The sequence below is a fragment of the Amblyraja radiata genome, chromosome 32 (assembly GCF_010909765.2).
Source record: "Amblyraja radiata isolate CabotCenter1 chromosome 32, sAmbRad1.1.pri, whole genome shotgun sequence".
NCBI lineage: Eukaryota > Metazoa > Chordata > Chondrichthyes > Rajiformes > Rajidae > Amblyraja > Amblyraja radiata.
The window spans coordinates 681,567-701,390 of NC_045987.1; the positions used below are offsets into that span (position 1 = coordinate 681,567).

At 47.6% G+C, this 19,824-nt stretch overlaps 1 protein-coding gene across 8 annotated transcripts in view; it reads right to left on the reverse strand.

Moving 5' to 3' along the window:
* The window catches only part of grin1 (glutamate ionotropic receptor NMDA type subunit 1), a 70,767-nt gene that overhangs the window by 39,643 nt on the left and 11,300 nt on the right, over positions 1 to 19,824 (reverse strand). For 5 of the 8 annotated variants that reach the window (XM_033049282.1, XM_033049277.1, XM_033049283.1 and 2 more), the window contains exons 2-5: positions 18,159 to 18,293; positions 9,490 to 9,666; positions 903 to 965; positions 235 to 335 (exon numbers count right to left, since the gene is read on the reverse strand). In XM_033049282.1, the coding sequence (XP_032905173.1) occupies positions 235 to 335; positions 903 to 965; positions 9,490 to 9,666; positions 18,159 to 18,293 (476 nt within the window). The remainder of the gene's footprint in view (positions 1 to 234; positions 336 to 902; positions 966 to 9,489; positions 9,667 to 18,158; positions 18,294 to 19,824) is intronic. The other 3 variants (XM_033049284.1, XM_033049281.1, XM_033049279.1) reach the window with 1 other exon arrangement.

Here is a 19,824-nt window from a genome sequence, read left to right on the forward strand (position 1 = left end):
GGTGGTGTGGCTTGTGCGGGTGGTGTGGCTTGTGCGGGTGGTGTGTGCGATGACACAGTGGGTTTGGCAGAGACGGGGCAAGCAGAACTGGATACGGACCGGCTTTGAGGAATGGGAAACTGGAAGATGCAGGTCACCAGGTCACCGCCTCGTGAAGAGTATCCAGAATGAGAGATGGGTGCAGAGCAGGGTGGCGGGGCGGGTGTGTTTGCTTCAGAGTGGTTTCACACTTACTTGGCAGATAGAATGATGACTCTTGCCTCCAAATCCTTTGCTTCCAGCAGCATGGATGTCATGTTTGTGGTGCCTGGTTCAAACTGCAGGATCTTCTCAGCCTGTAGTTGGTGCAGGGATTCAGAATTACTACACGACTTGTCCAATACTTTCCTTTGCAGGCTCTTTCCACCAACGATGCCTTTGATCTCCAGCAAAGATCACTTAAAGGCGATGAGAGAACTTGGCCCCATCTGGAGCCAGAGTGAGCTACAGATTTGTCTGGACTGGGCATGCAAACTAAGATAGAACAAGACCAAAAAAGGACGCGTGCAGCTGGCAGAGTAGAAGAGACCAGGAAAGTGCATCTCAACCTGACAAGGAATTGGTCGCTCTTTCAAAAAAAACAAAATAGCGTCTTAAAGGGATTTGAAGTCTCAGGAAAAAGTCATGGCTTGGTTCTAAAACTTGCAAGTTAGTCTTTAATCAACATGCACGTGTCCTTATGACCAGATTTGGTTAGGTAGGACGACTGATGTTCTTTAACCATTCTCATTGACAAACCAAAGAATCTGTTTGAAACTAACAGCGTGCTACCAGAACAGTCTCATGGGTCATAATGTGACTGTGGCTCGGTCACTCCGTTAGTTTAAGATTGGTGGGCTCGTGCATTCTACATGCAAATATACCTTTGGTCCTCGCCTGCTGTCATACGAATGATGGTCCTTGTTTTCAAAGTTCCTTTTTTTATTCTGATGAGTAATGTGCACAGAGAAAATATGCAGACACAGAAGAATATTATAAAACAGTTGAAAATGACGTGTAGTAAGCAATTTAACCCTCTCTCCTCCTCAGGGTCAGTACGTAACACTGGAGCTTGCAAATAAAAACCGCTCCTCATTGGGTGGATAGTTGAGTGGCTATGCCTGGGTGATATGGACACAATGGCACTTCCCCGTGAGGCTGGCTCTGTGGGACCATGTCAGTGGCTCTGGAAGGGTCCATGACATTGGCCGTGAAGCCTGGCTTTGCTGTGCTGTCACAGTAAGGTTGGCGTGCCTATACCACTGCCTGCATGATATTATTGCTGTGATGCTGGTGTGAGCTGGCGCTGTGCGAATGGCTCTGGTACACTGGCCACCTCTGTGGCACTGGGCTGAGAAGGCGTGGGCTGTGAGTGCTTTAGTACCTCTTTGCTGCCAACGTGACCCTGCCTGTGCTCTGGGCCCGAGGTAACATGGACCACAGCTGAGACTTGCAGTAGCTCCCTTCTCCCTCTGCTGGCTGAGACGTCTCTGTGTTTCCGGTGAGCCTGGACCGGGTGGATGCGGGGGGGGGGGGGGGGGGGGGGGGGGCAAGTGGTGTGGGGTGGGTACCCTGCAGAGCCAGCCCCTACTGCCACCAGCTATGTCTGTACACCAGTGTGATGTTGAGTGGTTCTGAACAACGTTCCAGCCCTTGCAGCTGCGGAGAGGAGCGTTCAATCCCTGCCGTCCACAGGGAGGAATGGTTTACCCTTGGTGAAGCAGGAAGGGTGATTTATGTCTGAGAGAATTTCTCTTCAGTTGGAAGAAGTGTAGCTTCCTCAGTGAGGGGTGTCTAATGCAGGGGGGTGGAGGGGAGGGGGTGGGGTGGGGAGGGAGAGAGGAGAGAGGGGAGGGGAGAGGGAGAGGGGTGGTGGGGGGTTGGGGGTGGGGGGTGGGGGAGGGTCATGGTGAGCAACATTTACTCTTTCGTCCTCCATAGCTGCTGCCTGACTTGCTGAGTATCTCCAGTATTTTCTGTAATCTGTTTGTTTTGGATGAGTGGGACAGAGTGGTGAAGGAGATCTCGCTCTCCCCCTCTCACTGCCTGATTCATTCAGACAGGTCTCTGACCCATTGATCAATTGAGGTGTCTTATTCCAACGCTGTGGTGAGAGGGATGACTGATGACATTGATTTTAGTGATGTACTTGTCACGTGGGCAAGTTGTTGACATAGGCACCATCTCCTGCCTCGACTTGCCCCTGAGGAGGAGGTGTAGGTGTCTGCCTTCATGAGCTGCTGCAGTTCTCCCACTGCTGGGGGTGGATGAAGGACTGGCGTTGTATTTACAATCAGGAGAGAGTGTGAGCAGGAGGGGAACCTGCAGGTGGTGGTGTTGGGCAGTGCTGTGGGAGCAGGTGAGATGTACAACGGCAGTACATATCGCAGCCACTGGAGGGGGTAAAGATTGCAGGATCCCGTATCGCCACAGCTTTTCACTGTACATGTGACCATAAACTAAACTAGATAGTGGTGTTGAGTAGCTTGACAAGGTTTAGCTGTCCCAGCGCAGGCGAGTGAAATCTCCCACAGGCGTCTATCGGTGCCTAGCATGCAGTGCAAGGTGCTTGGGTATCGGGAGGAGAGTCACTCTCTGCACAATAGCCAGGGTCTGGTGTAAATGTACCGATCCAACGAGGTGCTGGCCCACTAAGTTGCAATTAGAAGGGTTTTATACAAGGAACATGTATTCCCTCATTGACTCCAAGTGCTGGAGTAACATCTATCCATGTTCTCCACAGATGCTGCCTGACCCGCTGAGTTACTCCAGCACTCTGTGAAACGTCACCTATCCATGTTCTCCACAGATGCTGCCTGACCCGCTGAGTTACTCCAGCACTCTGTGAAACGTCACCTATCCATGTTCTCCACAGATGCTGCCTGACCCGCTGAGTTACTCCAGCACTCTGTGAAACGTCACCTATCCATGTTCTCCACAGATGCTGCCTGACCCGCTGAGTTACTCCAGCACTCTGTGAAACGGAAGCTGATATCTGGGTTGCTTCATGATGCACAGCGGGCCCAATCATGATCTTTGCTCTCTCTCTCTTTAAGCGACTCCTGCTGAGCTCTATCAGTGTGTGGACGGGCTCGTGCACAGTTGGTTCATCCACAGCCAGAAGCACCAAGACTACAACCCTCCAGCTGCCTGCCCTGCTGCCCATCAGTGACATGGCTGCCATTCCTCACTCGCACACCTGGGCCAGGAAAACCCATCCGTCTTCAGGTAAATCCAGAAGCTCCATGCATTGTCCCATGTGGAACTGGGTTCCAGGTTCTGAAGGAGGGGTTCCCGAGTAATGTTGGCTTCACAGTTCCAGCATCTGGCGATTTCTTTCACAGGAAATGCTCATGATCATTATGATGAGTGTTTTGAAGAACTTTTCATAAATATATCTTGAATGATGATTTGCTCTGAGATCTGTGTGCAGACAGCTTCCAGACCCCTCCCTTCACTCATTCACTCATCCCTCACTCCATGGGAGAAACATTTCACTGTAACAAGTACGTGTGACAATAAAGAATCACACAATCAAACAACCCTGTGGGATGGACAGCCATTCAACCCACAGGATCACCAAACCCTCATTACACTGGATCACTGACATGATCAGTGGACCCTCTCTCTCTCTCTCTCACTCACACTCACGCTCTCACACACTCACTTGCACTGACACACACACACACACACATACTGTCCCGCACTCTCTCTCTCCCCCTCTCGCCCAGAAGGAGGAGTGACATTGCCGTCAGCTGGTGTGATGATTCCCTACGTAGGTGTCCAAGCGGTCAGTGATGATCCTCGGACACAACTTCATGGCCTCATCTCCCATGTGTGGGCAGAGAAGAGTACATGGGCAGCTGAGAAATGCCAACATCACCACAGCATCCAGGAGAGAGCCGTGCGTGCGTGCGTGCAGTAGTGACAGATGGGTCCCGTCACGTTGGCCGCAGGAACACTGGACACTGAGTAGTGTGGACTCCCTCCATCGAGAGGCTCATCGCAGAACAACTCCAAGAGCAACAGCGGGAGCTGCTTCAGGCATGGAGGTGGCCTGCACAAGCTGCCAGTCGAGAGTGATCGTGGATCCTAATCTACTCTGGTTCCCCTTACTCCCCTTACACCTGTATCCTGAGGACAGGTAAACTGTGACCCCACCACTGGTGGACACCTCAAGTCTACTCCGCCATATATCTCTCCCTCTCCTCCCCCTGCAGCCTTGCAGTGCTGCACCTCTCCTCCTCCAACAGCCTTGCTGCTAAAGTCTAGGCCGTCTACAAGCTGATGGAAACGGTCACTCTGCGTCGCCTCCACGCCAGAAGTGAGGACACTTCAATCTTAGTCTCCAGCTGCAACTTGAGTCTTGTGTTGTCAACATTTGTAACGCAAGGGCCTTATACCCACCTCCCACACAACTACACTGCTCTACTGTACAATGCCGAGCTAGAACATCATAGGAACTAGAAACTGAAACTATGAATGCTAGACACTAGAAACTGAAATTGAATCCTATATCTTGCACTAAATGTTGTATCCTATATCTGTGCACTTTGGAAGGTTTGATTGCATTCATGTATCATCTTCTTTGACTGGATAGCATGAGCTAGCTCCCAAGTACGAGCAGCCTCTCCTCCGGGCTGCCAGCAGAACCCTTGGCCATTGGAAGAGTAAGATGTCAAACGCTGAACAAAGCTTGTGGAACGTTGGTCCATGGCAGTCCTGCCCTTTGGAATCGGATTAGCCAGTGTGGGCATTGTGAAGTGATGCAGAGATACCACTGGTGCTGCCTCTGCTAAATCCTTCAGATTCATGGCAGTTTACACAAACCAAGGATGTGATTGTGGAAGAAGAAGATTGTGGTTGATTTTGTCTTTTCACAAAGACTTTTGATAAAAAGCCACATCATAAAAAGTCCTGGGATCAAGGTAAAGAATGACAGATGGGTGTGTATAGAAGATCTATATACAGAAAATAAAGGATAGCAATAAATTGGCAAGCTGCTAGAACAGCTGATTGGAATAAGTCAGGGATCGATGTCAGAATGTCGACTGTGAACAAACGACATTAATGGCAGTAAAAATGAGAAGCTGTGTATATTATAAATGGTGACAGATGGGGAAACGTACTTCTGTGCGAGGCACTGAAGCCTAACATGCAGGGATAGTGCGTGTAATGGATGGCAAATGGCACACTAGACTTTGCTGCATGACAAGGTACAAGAGTAAATATGTCTTTCTATATTATGGAATGCATTGGTAAACCCTCACCTCGATTATTGTGGACAACTTTAGACTCCATCTAAAACACGACCTGCTTGTTACAGAGCAAGGGCAGCAAAGATATGACCAGCTGTGTTACTGGGTCTGGTATTTAAAAAGTCGTCTAGGCCTCTGTTTAAAGTAATGGGAGGGGATCTCATGGACATGTACACTGTTTACAAGGATGGACAGGGTGGTGGGGGGGTGAGGAGGATTTTCTCTTTGCTGATGTTCTAGAACTAGGGGCAACAGAATGGCCAATGTGGAACCTTTGGAATAGTCTACTGGGGAGGGAGGGGTCTGTAGGCTGTCATTGAGGGATGGAGAGATTCCTGGATATAAGAGGAATTAAGGATCTGGTGCTGAGATGGATCAGCCAAATAGTTCTGTCTCCTCTGTTCCCATGTCTTTACGCAGGCTAAAGGGCCAGTGAGATATGCAAGTTTGTGATGTGTGCAGGGAAGGATGGGCTGGTTATCCCAAAGGCAGAAGTAAGGCAGCCAGAGAACCACGTGGGAGAAGTTATCTGCTTTGGTGTGCAGAATAGTATTAAATGTCAGTGTTCAGATAATTCAACATCTGTCACAAAACATTCACAAACTGCGCAAATATTGAGGACGGTGAGTGGAGCGTTGAGAAGCAGAGGGGGGTCTGGGGAGGAAGGGTCAGTGGTGGTCATGATACCACATCTGGAGCTCAGTCTCCATCCCTAGTGAGGAGTGAGCAGCAAAGGTCCACGGGACTGGTTCCTGGAATGAAGGGGCCGTACTGTGCCTTCCCCGAGTTTAGACAGTATAACCTCATTGAAATATTCAAATCTTGGGCGGCACAGCGACGCAGCGGGTAGCGCTGCTGCCTCCCAGCATCAGGTACACCCGGTTCAATCCTGACCTCGGGTGCTGTCTGTGTGGAGTTTGCAAGTACTCCCTGTGACCATGTGGGTTTCCTCCGGGTGCTCCCGTTTCCTCCCACATCTTGTTGAACACAATGCACACTGAGGCAGTGGGTCAGATGTCTCACATCACTTTATCCAAAGTCCACCACCAGCCCCTCTCTCCAATGCAGACCCCTCCTCTGTCACTGCCACTACACACAATCACTGATACCACCGATACAATCAATAGCCCCAACACCACTCACTCCACTCCATCTGCATTAATTAACCCTGGCTGGTAGATCATGGATACTCACTAAACTGGCCAACATCAAATCAATTAACCAACCAACCCGACATTGTTGGACAACCAGCCCATCTATCGGTTAATCGATCGCCCTGAATGATTACTTCTCCATCCACTGACACACAGATAAACTAGTCTAGATCTACCTGGAAACTAGCTGAACCTTAACCAGATTACTTCTCCTAAACCAAGGTAGTCACCAGCTCTCACCTAGTTCTGACAACGAGCGCTAAAGCTTAACTTCTAGCGGCACTGCTCCCACCCCATTGCAACGCAACAGGTCAGTACAGGAACAGGCCATTCAGCCCACTCTGTCTATGCTAGCCATGTTGCCAACCTATCTGCCTGCACATGTCTCCACCAAGGCCATTCAGCCCACTCGGTCTATGCTAGCCAACATGCCAACCTACCTGCCTGCACATGTCCCCTTCATACCCTGCCTGTTCCTGTGCCTGTCTAAATACCTCATAAACATTGCTGATGTAACTGCTTTTGTCCTCTGGCAGACTGTACCACACTCAATGTAAAAACCTTGGCCACACATCTCCTTTATCCTTCCCCCTCACCTTAACGCTGTGCCCTCTGCTACATGACATTTATCTATCAGGTCGCCCCTCAGCCTCTGACGTTCCATAGAGAACAATCAACGTTTATCCAACCTCTCCTGACAGTTAATAAAGTCCAGTCCAGGCAGTATCCTGGTGAATCTCTCCACATCCTTCCCGCAGTGTGGGGACCAGAGCCACACACGGGCCAACATTAACCCTCCCCGAGTTTGGAGCTTCATTCAGTCACTGGTGTGTTGGTCTAATGAGGCGACAGGCCATTCAGAGGGTGATAAACCCAGTTACAGACACTGCCCCGTCCTGCACAGTCTGGCATAAATAGGACTCAGGTAAAGAGGATGCAGAGAGAGGAGGATAGACAGAGGAGAGGGAAGGGAGGGAGAAGGGAGGGCAGTGGAGTAAACTAGGGAGGGGAGAAGAGCAGGGAACGGGAGTGAGGAGGAGGAGGAGGAGGGGAAGGGCAGGGGAGGGAGGACAGGAAGGGAAGGGGCGAGCCAGAGGGGTAGAAGCAAGGAAACAGATTCTGGGTGGGAGGAGTAGTTGGTCGGAACAAAGGCGGTAGATAAAAGCAGAAGGTGTGAGAGGATTGAAGTGCTGCAAATTACGAAGCTAGAGAGAGGTCGAGGCTTCCCATTCCCTGGGACAAACAAGCTAGACACAGGTTGCCACAGATGCTGGTTAAATGTGACCTGCCCAGAGCCTACAGCTGTCTCGGGAAGGTAACCCAGCTGGGTACATGCACAAGCCTAAATAATCAACACACAGCTACATTGGGCAAATCTAATCAAGTACTCGAATATGGAAGAGCAGGTTTGGTTGGTATCGGTAGATATAATGTAACTGAATTCTCAGGAAATCATTTATTTAATACGTGTCACATGAAAGGGAGTTGCATAAACTATGATTCCACGTTCTTACATGCCAGGCTAATCTATGAACATTAATAGGGGATTAGTTAAAGAACAAAAAGTAGTGAGCAGGATTAAATGACCATTTCAGGTGACTGGTAGCCTTCCACTGTCCAGGCCCATAATCCACACGGTGGCGCAGTGGTAGAGTTGCTGCCTTACAGTGCTTGCAGCGCCAGAGACCCGGGCTCGATCCTGACTACCGTGCTGTCTGTACCAAGTTTGTACGTTTTCCCTGTGACCCCATGGGTTTTCTCCGAGATCTTTAGTTTCCTCCCACACTCCAAAGACGTACAGGTTTGTAGATTAATTGGCTTGGTATAAGTGTAAATTATCCCTAGTGCGTGTAGGATAGTGTTAGTATGCGGGGACTCGGTGGGATGAAGGGCCTGTTTCCGCGATTAATCTCTCAACTAAACTAAACTAATGACTGAATGAACAGCCAGGGGCTGAGTGGATTCATTGGGATTGAGTGTGTGGGCAGGATGCAGACATTGTGACTAATTGTAGGTTATGTCCTTTGCCAGGAAGAATAGGAAAGGTTGATTTCTAAACAGCAAGAACATTTTCTGTGAAACACAGTAGGTTTACTGGCAAAGACAGCAGCCAATTACAATGTCAAATGACGCATTGTATTGTAAGAAAGTTGGCACAAAGTGTTGGAGTTGGAATTGTCTCAGAGTACATTCAGGCTGCATCATCTTTACAGCATAGGCAGCCCGCATGTGTTGGAGCTTTGTCTGTGAGCAGAGATGTGTCCATGTGCCCCACAGAAGAATGAGCAGCAAGCTCGCTGAGAAATAAGATTTAAGAAGGCTTGCCGGGAAAGTTCTGAGTGATTCTTTCTCCCGGTGAGAGAATGTAGAATAGAGCACCCTGGAGAAAGGGCCAGGCAAGTAGTGCTGAATGATGTGGGTTGTGGTTGCTGGAATTCTCCAGTCAGGAGGAGAGGATGCTCAGAGATTGGGATGGTTGAGTTTTGGGGATCTGAAGCAATCAATGGATGATCTTACTGAAGACTGAAGCAAGCTTGAGATGTAGCAGGGGCTTCACTTCTGGCTCAAGGACCAGGCAGAAGAATAGGGTGATTAGGGGAGGAGAGAGGTTCACCAATATCCATCTGTGGAGCAGAGCTGGGAAAGGGAATGTGAATAGGTAGAGCATGTGTCCACGTGCAGTGTCCAGTGTGATGTGGACGTTGGCATTGCCCTGGCTGGTGTGGCTACGGACTGGCGCTGAGCTCTACACTCCAGCTGCTCCAGGGGGTCTACACTCGCTTATCGATGGAGAAGTAGACTGTCTATGGGATGAGCTGCAAGTTATTTTTTTTGCACAGCTCCAGTGTACAGGTTCTTATCCTGCTGCAGATCACATGTTGATTATGATAAAGCACGTGGAATGGTAAATACAAGTTTTGTCAGGTACCACTCAAGACATGGGAGATGCTTTAAGCAATATGTTAGCCATGTTCATAATGGAGAGAGAATGTGTTCACGTACAGATATCTACACACACACATAACACTCGGCAAGTGACACACAGGTGACACACTAACCTTTGACTCCTTTTCTTCTAGCAGTGTCTCCAGCTTCTTCTGTGTGGCCCGGCCCTCGTGATCGTTGCTGACCACCAGAATGATGTGTCCCCAACGGAAGCGCCTCATCATCTCAAACCAGGCCTGGGCTTGGTGAGAATAGGGAGGCACAGTGCGCAGGAACGACAGGTGGATACTCTGTGGGAGAAACAAATATCACGCGTGGGTTTTCTCCGGGTGCTCCGGTTTCCTCCTACACTCCAAAGACGTACTGATTTGTAGGTTAATTGGCTTCTGTAAATTGTCCCTAATGTGTAAGATACTGCTGATGTACGTATGATCGATGGTTGGCATGGACTCGGTGGGCCGAAGGGCCTGTTTCCATGCTGTATCTCTAAAATAAACTAGAACAGCGCAGCTGGTCTGTGTGCATGGGAGCAGCAGATTTGCTCACACTGCATGGGGGCCAGCAGAGCAGTTCCTTGCTGCACGCTTGCTCACACTGCATGGGGGCCAGCAGAGCGGTTCCTTGCTGCACGCTTGCTCACACTGCATGGGGGCCAGCAGAGCGGTTCCTTGCTGCACATTTGCTCACACTGCATGGGAGCCAGCAGAGCGGTTCCTTGCTGCACGCTTGCTCACACTGCATGGGGCCAGCAGAGCGGTTCCTTGCTGCACATTTGCTCGCTGTGTCACATTGTGGTTGGGCTGGTTTGAAGCTGCTAGTTACATTCTGATCAGAAACAAAAAACAAAAGTACTGAAGGAACTGAGCGGGTCAGGCAGCATCTGGAGGGAATGGACAATCAACGTGTCAGGCCGGGACTCGTCTTCAGATTGATTCACACTGATTCAGTCTGAGGAAGGGTCCCGACCAAGAACACTGTCTGTCCATTCCCTCCACGGATGCTGCCTGACCCACTGAGTTGTCCCAGCACTTGCTCAGGATGCCAGCACCTGCCGTTCCTTGCTGATCTGAGCTGCTGAAGGAACCAGTGGATCCAGTTCTGCCTAAAAGGCATTTGCTGACTCAATAGCTGCCTCATTAGTTTAGCAGAAAGCAAATCAAGGCATAGACTCTCTCCGACAAAGAAAGATTTTAGTACAGCTTGCTTGCTGCAACTTACACAAGTCCCATTGTCGTTCATTCTGTGGTCTATGGTCACACTCACCCTGTGACACGTTCACACTCACCCTGTGACACGTTCACACTCACCCTGTGACACGTTCACACTCACCCTGTGACACGTTCACACTCACCCTGTGACACGGTCACACTCACCCTGTGACACGTTCACACTCACCCTGTGACACGATCACACTCACCCTGTGACACGTTCACACTCACCCTGTGACACCTTCACACTCACCCTGACACGTTCACACTCACCCTGACACGATCACACTCACCCTGTGTCATGGTCACACTCACCCTGTGACACGATCACACTCACCCCGTGTCATGGTCACACTCACCCTGTGTCATGGTCACACTCACCCTGTGACACGATCACACTCACCCTGTGACACGTTCACACTCACCCTGTGACATGGTCACACTCACCCTGTGACACGTTCACACTCACCCTGTGTCATGGTCACACTCACCCTGTGACACGATCACACTCACCCTGTGTCATGGTCACACTCACCCTGTGACATGTTCACACTCACCCTGTGACATGTTCACACTCACCCTGTGACACAGTCACTGAGCATCAAACTGCTCCCAATCACCATCTAATGAGTTACTTGGACATCTGAAGTTCATCCGAAACATCACCTATTCCTTCGCTCCATAGATGCTGCCTCACCCGCTGAGTTTTTCTAGCATTTTTGTCCACCTTCTCCCACATGTAGTTGGCAGGTGGTAGAAGCGGGTCAAGTGATTGATGATTTGTTGGTGGACAGGTGGAGTCCTGTCCAGAGTGGTGGTCAGTACGGTCTCATGGGACATGATTGTATTCATTGACATTACATTGTCACATGTACCTTCTTTGTTTGTGCACGAGATCCGGTAACAACATACAGCAGGCAAATTGGAGAGAGTGCAGGGGAAATTCACCAGGACGTTTGTGTCTATCTTTGGTTGAAACCAGCATCTGCAGTTCCTCATACACATTTCACCAGGACATTGCCGAGTTGGAACATTTCAGTCGTAAATAGCCTGAAACCCTCACCTTAACATTCCCTATAGCGGAGGAGGTGGAGATAGAGATGTGAAAACGATGAGGGGTATAGATAGGTAGGGAGTAAGAAACTTGTTCCCCCATAGCAAAGGTATCTAACCTAGAGAGTGTTGATTTAGGGACTAGAGCATGCGAGGACACAAAGTGCTGGAGTAACTCAGCAGAAAAGGCAGCATCTGTGGAGAACACAGATAAGTAACGTCCTAACCCAAAACGTCAGCTATCCATGTTTCCCCATCCCAGGTTTCTAGAATTAGAAGAGATCTGAGATAGAAGCTGTTCACCCACAGGGTGATTACAATCGGGAATGTGCTGAGCCAGCAGCTCTCAACATGTATGGAATATCTAGATGAGAAATCTGATCTTGAACTGCCAGGGCTCAGGGGGCTATGTTTTGGGTACTGGGAGGATTAATATAGTTAGACATTTGACGATCAGCATGGACTTTCTGGGTCAAAGGATAGACACAAAAAGCTGCAGTAACTCAGCAGGTCAGGCAGTATCTCTGGAAAAAAGGAATAGGTGACATTTCGGGTCTGAAGAAGGGTCTTGACCCGAAACGTCACCTATTCCTTTTCTCCAGAGACGTGTCTGACCCGCTGAGTTACTCCAGCTTTTTGTGGCTATCTTCGGTGTAAACCAACATCTGCAGTTCCATCCTACACTTTGTCGGCTAAAGGGTCTGTTTCTGTGGCTATATCACTCTATGACTCCATGGGAAAGTCTAGGACCAAAGGCCATAGCCTCAGCATAAAAGGACATCCCTTTAGAAAGGAGATGAGGAGGAATTTCTTTAGTCAGAATGAGGTGAATCTGTGGAATTCATTGCCACAGAAGGTTGTGGAAGCCGTCAGTGGATATTTTTAAGGCAGAGATTGACAGATTCTTGATTAGTATGGGAGTCGGGGGTTATGGGGAGAAGGCAGGAGAATGGGGTTGAGAGGGAAAGATAGACCAGCCGTGATTGAATGGTGGAGTAGACTCGATGGGCCAAATGGCCTAATTCTGCCCCTATAACTGACAAACCTATGATATATATGTCACATAATGGATACACACAAGTGAGTTAAATGCACAAGAAGAATAAGCAGAAGGCAGCATGAGCAGGAGAAGGCCACTTAGTCCCCAGGCCTGCCCCGCCACTCAATATAATCATTGCCCCCAACTCATCCCATCTGCGCCAATCCCATCTCATCCTCAACTTCCTGATCTTTCATAATCTTATCCACCTATTCTGTAAATACCTGCAGTGATCTAGTGTCCAGAACCCTTCAGTGTTGAGAGTTGCTGACTCGGCATCCTCAGTGATCAGTCCCGTACCTCATTACCATGTCTCCTTGATCAAACCTCTCCCGCATATCTGGGATCAAACTAAAAACACAATATAGGATTGGAGCGCATGTCCAGCAGTTTCTGTAGGGAGCTAACATTTCCGATGCCCTAATGTCCAAATAGCAACTGTTAGGGTTGTAGAGGTTTCAGATGGAGAGACAAGGGGAACAAGAAATGGAAAGAAGAGCAGAGGAGATAAACTGACAAGAGTGCAAAGTTACACACGCCTGCAGGTGATGAAAGTGCAAAGGTGAGAGGTGAAAGGGCAGGTGAGGGACTTCCCTTCTTCCCTTCCCAACACCAAGTTACGAACAATCCTTGCAGGTGATGTGGCCTTCCGCTGCTGGACATGGGGGGCAGGGTGTGGTGGAGACGCCCCTCAAAATAAGGGAAGGGATTCCACGCCAGTGGGCCACATGAGTGGCAAGGGTGTGGGGTAAAAATTGTGATTTGGGGAAACTGTATCGTATGTATGTATAGCCTCTGAGAATGTCGGATGGAGTTTTGTAAGGATCATGTATTGTATATATTTATATCTTGAATAACGTCTGTTTTGAAATTTAAAAATAACTCACTCGCCAACCTCCCACGCTCCTGCCTTGTGTTCACTGCTCACAGTCTGGGCACCGGCTCAGACCAAGGCCTTCATTCTGGTCTTTAACAGCGGGCTGCATGCCTCCACTCCCATTTTGCTCCCTTCTATATTCTGGAATTTTTCATTTGCAATCTTGGTCTTTGTAATTGCTATAAAATTCTTCCCACCTCATTGAGTTATGAAGTTAGAGTCACACAGTGTGGAAGCAGACCCTTCAGCCCAACTTGTCCACACCGCATGGGGTTAATCAGGGTAGTCTGGTTTTATTGCAAACTCTGGCATTCCAGAGACAAAAATCCAAGTCTCTCCAACCATTCCAGGCAGCATTCTGGTAAACCTCCTCCGCACCCTCTCCAAAGCCACCACATCCGTCCAGTAATGTGGCAACCAGAAATGCACAAAAAACTCCAAATGAACCCTAACCAAAGTCTTATAAAGCTGTGCATAGACACAAAAAGCTGGAGTAACTCAGCGGGACAGGCAGCATCACTGGAGAGAAGGAATGGGTGACGTTTCAGGTCGAGACCCTTCTTCAGACAGATGGTCAATAGATAATAGGTGCAGGAGTAGGCCATTCGGCCCTTCGAACCAGCACCGCCATTCAATGTGATCATGGCTGATCATCCCCAATCAGTACCCCATTCCTGCCTTCTCCCCATATCCCCTGACTCCGCTATTTTTAAGAGCCCTATCCAGCTCTCTCTTGAAAGTATCCAGAGAACCTGCCTCCACTGCCCTCTGAGGCAGAGAATTCCACAGACTCACCACTCTCTGTGAGAAAAAGTGTTTCCTCGTCTCCGTTCTAAATGGCTTACTCCTTATTCTAAAAATTGTGGCCCCTGGTTCTGGTCCCAACATCGGGAACATGTTTCCTGCCTCTAGCGTGTCCAAACCCTTAACAATCTTGGGTCAATGAGATATCCTCTCATCCTTCTAAACTCCAGAGTGTACAAGCCCAGTTGCTCCATTCTCTCAGCATATGACAGTCCCGCCATCCCGGGAATTAACCTTGTAAACCTACGCTGCACTCCCTTAATAGCAAGAATGTCCTTCCTCAAATTAAGGGACCAAAACTGCACACAATACTCCAGGTGTGGTCTCACTAGGGCTCTGTACAACTGCAAAAGGACCTCTTTGCTCCTATATTTGATTCCTCTTGTTATAAAGGCCAACATGCCATTCGCTTTCTTCACTGCCTGCTGTACCTGCATGCTTACTTTCATAGACCGATGAACAAGGACCCCCAGATCCCGTTGTACTTCCATTTTCCCAACTTGACGCCATTTAGATAGTAATCTGCCTTCCTGTTTTTGCTACCAAAGTGGATAACCACACATTTATCCGCATTAAACATCATCTGCCATGCATATGCCCACTCCCCCAACCTGTCCAAGTCACCCTGCATTCTCATAGCATCCTCCTCACCGTTCACACTGCCACCCAGCTTTGTGTCACCTGCAAATTTGCTAATGTTACTTTGAATCCCTTCATCCAAATCATTGATGTATATTGTAAATTGCTGCGGTCCCAGCACCGAGCCTTGCGGCACCCCACTAGTCACTACCTGCCATTCTGAAAGGGACCCGTTAATCCCTACTCTTTGTTTCCTGTCTGCCAACCACATCTCTATCCATGTCAGCACTCTACCCCAATACCATGTGCCCTAATTTTGCCCATTAATCTCCTTTGTGGGACCTTATCAAATGCTTTCTGAAAGTCCAGGTACACTACATCCACTGGCTCTCCCTTGTCCATTTTCCTAGTTACATCTTCGAAAAATTCCAGAAGATTATTCAAGCATGATTTCCCCTTCGTAAATCCATGCTGACTCGGACCGATCCTGTTACTGCTATCCAAATGTGCGGCTATCTCATCTTTTATAATTGACTCCAGCATCTTCCCCACCACCGATGTCAGGCTAACTGGTCAATAATTTCCCGTTTTCTCTCTCCTGCCTTTCTTAAAAAGTGGGATAACATTAGCTACCCTCCAATCCACAGGAACTGATCCTGAGTTTATAGAACATTGAAAAATTATCACCAATGCATCCACAATTTCTAGAGCCACTTCCTTAAGTACCCTGGGATGCAGACCATCAGGCCCTGGGGATTTATCAGCCTTCAGTCCCATCAGTCTATCCAACACTATTTCCTGCCTAATGTGGATTTCCTTCAGTTCCTCCGTCACCCCAGATCCTCTGGCCACTACTATATCAGGAAGATTGTTGTGTCCTCCTTAGTGAAGACAGATCCAAAGTACCTGTTCAACTCATCTGCCATTTAGAGGAGGTGAGACAGGATGGGCACTGGATGTTGTATACATGAATGTTGTACACGTGGATGTTGTACATGTGGATGTTGTATACATTGGGAAGGCTTTTGATAAGGTCCCTCATGGTAGGCTGATGCAGAAGATTGAAATGTTCGGGATTCCTGTTCTGTACTGCTCTATGTTCTGTGAACATAGAGGACCTTGAGGACCTCACCTGTGGCTGGAGAAGACTCAAAGATCTTTGTCAATCTCCTCTTTTGCCGCTCTCAATAAGCTGGGATAGATAAACTCCCATCAGATCCTGGGAGTTTACCCACCTCAATGCTCCTCACGAGGCCAAATACCTTCTCCTTCTTCATCTCAAACTGCCCACGCATATTGATGAAGAATATCAGTCTGAAGAAGGGTCTTGACCCAAAACGTCACCCATTCCTTCGCTCCATAGATGCTGCCTGTCCCACTGAGTTTCTCCAGCCTTTTGTCTACCATGCATATTGATGATCTCCACACTGATCTCTGACCATGGCCTTCTCCTTGGGCATGAAGGACATGGTTTAATACCGCGCCTACATCCCCAGACTCAACGCATAAATCCCCGCGTGTATCCTTGAGTGATCCTATCTTCTCCCCGACTATCCTCTCGCTTTTAACATAGCTATAAAAAACTTTGGGATTTTCTTTAATCTGACTCTCTGAAGCCATTCTGTGGCCCTTCTAATTGTCCACAAATTCTTTCCTCCTTTATATTCCTCAAAGTCTCTGTCAAATTCCAATCTCTTAAACCTCCATTCTGGATCTCCAAGATAACTTAAACTAAACTGTCCCTCAAAACAGATTCCAGTAACTTCCCACAGTAGATGTCAGTAATTCTTTGTTTACCTGTTGTACTGGACAAGAGCTTCGGTGGGGAGAGTGATTAATTGTCCTATGTCCCAAAACCGGGACAATGTAATTCTTACTTGCAGCAGCGGTACAAGCTGTAACCACAGTACTCATATATAACACAATCAACAACAGAAGTTCAATCAATTATTTTAAAAACTCAATATTATTGCAAAACAAAAGCCCACGTCCCTGGTGTAACCAAGAGTTCGTAGTTTATTTGCCATTTGTCGTATTCAAGAGCTTGATGGTTGTTGGGAGGAAGCTGCTCCTGAGACTAAAGGTCACCGTTTTCAGGCTCCTGTACCTTCTTCCTGATGGTAGGAGTGAGATGAGAGCGTGGCCAGGGTGATGTGGGTCTGTGATGATGGCACTCACACCAGCTGAGTGGATATTATAATAACATGTGTAGGAAGGAACTGCAGATGCTGCTTTATATCGAAGATGGACACAAAATGCTGGACAGGCAGCATCTCTGGAGAGAAGGAATGGGTGACGTTTTGGGTTGAGATCCTTCTTCAGACTAGTTGGGAAGGGGAAACAAGAGATATAGACGATGGAATATGGAACAAATGAATGAAAGGTTACGATGATAAAGGAAACAGGCCATTGTTAGCTATTTGCTAGGTGAGAACGGGAACCTGGTGTGACTTGGGTGGGGGAGGGAAGGAGCGAGAGGGAGTGCAGGGGTTACTTGAAGTTGGAGAAATCAATAATCAGTTGGATTGTTAATCCTGAGTGAATCCTCTGATGAAGTTTGGAATCTGGCTGATGGCAGATGTTGGTGATCATAGCAGCAGATGTGCAGAAACAAAGTGTTCAGGAGAGCAGTGTGGACAACACAATGGAACACCAGGGCTGAGTCTGAGATTAGAATTCAACGGTGCTTTGGTTGTATCAAACTGCAACCAGTCTTAAAGACGATGAGTGTAGAAAGGAACTGCAGATGCTGGTTTATACTGAAGATGGACACAAAGTGCTGGAGTAACTCAGAGGGTCAAACAGCATCTTCTGAAAAAAAAGAATGGATGATATTTCAGGTGGGAACCTTCTGAAGACGGGTTCCGACCCGAAACATTAACCATCCTTTTTCTCCAGAGATGCTGCCTGACCCGCTGTGTTACTCCTGCACTTTGTGTCTATCTCCTGAAAACAATGAAACGAATTACAAAGTTTATCTGTGGTATGAGAGAGACCACTCATTTTATGTGAGGTAACATAGGTGCAGGAGTAGAGCATTCGGCCCTTCGAGCCAGCACCGCCATTCAGTATGATCATGGCTGATCATCTAAAATCAGTACCCCGTTCCTGCTTTCTCCCCATTATCCCTCGATTCCTTTAGCCCTGAGAGGTAAATCTAACTGATGTGAAGAAGTATGTCCAGTCCAGGGAAGTAGCTGGTGATGACTGGAGGAGCCTTACCTTGTCAGAATATATGGACATGCGTGTGGTCAAGCCAATGACTGGGATTCGGTAGAAGCCAGCCGTGTAGGACACTGGAGTGGGCGTGAGGTGGTCACTAGGGCCAGGTGGGTGACTCACCAATATCGCATACACCTGGAAAGAACCATACAAAGGTGTGTGAAATACATGTGAAATGAGAATCCCACAGATCCATCCTCTTCTCCTCTCCCTTAGCCCAGTGAGTAGCACAAATCATTCCCCATCCAACACACCCCCCCCCCTTCTCCCATATAACAAAAGGGAATTATCGAGACAGGCAAGGCAAGGCAAGGCAACTTTATTTATATAGCACATTTCATACACGAGGCAGACTCAAAGTGCTTCACATAAAAACATGTCATACAATAAATGAAATAATAAAATGAAATAAAATAGAAGAACTAAAAGAAAAGAAAAACAAAATTAAAAATGCATTATAAAAAGTGCAAAAGTTAAAAGTGCAATGTAGTTAAGATTTAGCTGAAAGCTAAAGTAAACATAAAAGTTTTCAGTCTTGTTTTAAAAGTGGTCAAAGTTGAGGCAAGTCTTAAATCTTCAGGAAGTTTATTCCAGCTATTTGTTGCATAGTAACTAAATCCTGCTTTCCTATGTTTTGTATTTACTCTGGGAATCACTAGCAGATTGGTTTCAGAAGATCTTAGCGGTCTAGAAGGCTTATATAGTGGAAGCATGTCAGTGATATACTTTGGCCCTAAACCATGTAGTGATTTATAGGTGAGCAGCAGGATTTTAAAATCAATTCTCTGACATACAGGGAGCCAATGTAAGGATTTAAGAATTGGTGTAATATGCTCAAATTTTTTGGTCTTTGTTAGAACTCTAGCAACAGCGTTCTGAACAAGCTGTAGCTGCCTGACAGTTTTTTTTGGAAGACCTGCAAGGAGACCGTTGCAATAATCTAGCCTACTATTAATAAAGGCATGTATAAGTTTTTCTAAATCTTGAGCAGACATGAGTCCTCTTAATCTTGCTATGTTTTTGAGGTGATAGTAGGCCGATTTTGTTACTGATTTGATGTGACTGTCGAAATTTAAATCTGAATCCATAATGACCCCAAGATTTCTGGCTTTGTTTGAAGTTTTCAGGGACAGAGAGTGAAGGTGTTGGGTTACTTTAAGCCTTTCTTTTTTAGCACCAAAAACAATTATCTCCGTTTTGTCCTTATTTAGTTGGAGAAAATTTTGGCACATCCAGTCTTTGACTTGCTCAATGCACTGGCACAACAGATCTATGGGGCGATAATCATTTGGTGATAGCGCTACATAGATTTGAGTGTCATCGGCATAGCAGTGGTGGTCAATATTATTATATCGCATGATTTGCCCTAGTGGGAGCATGTAGATGTTGAATAAAGAGGGCCCTAAGATCGAACCTTGCGGTACTCCACACGTCACGTTGGTTGGTTCTGATACAAAGTCTCCAATGGAAACAAAATAGTTCCTATCTTGTAAATATGACCTGAACCAACTTAAGACTGTGCCTGAGAGCCCCACCCATTTTTCCAACCTGTCCAAAAGTATTGAGTGATCAACAGTGTCGAATGCAGCACTGAGATCTAATAGCATTAATATTGAAACTTTGCCAGAGTCTGTGTTAAGACGGATGTCGTTTACAACTTTAATAA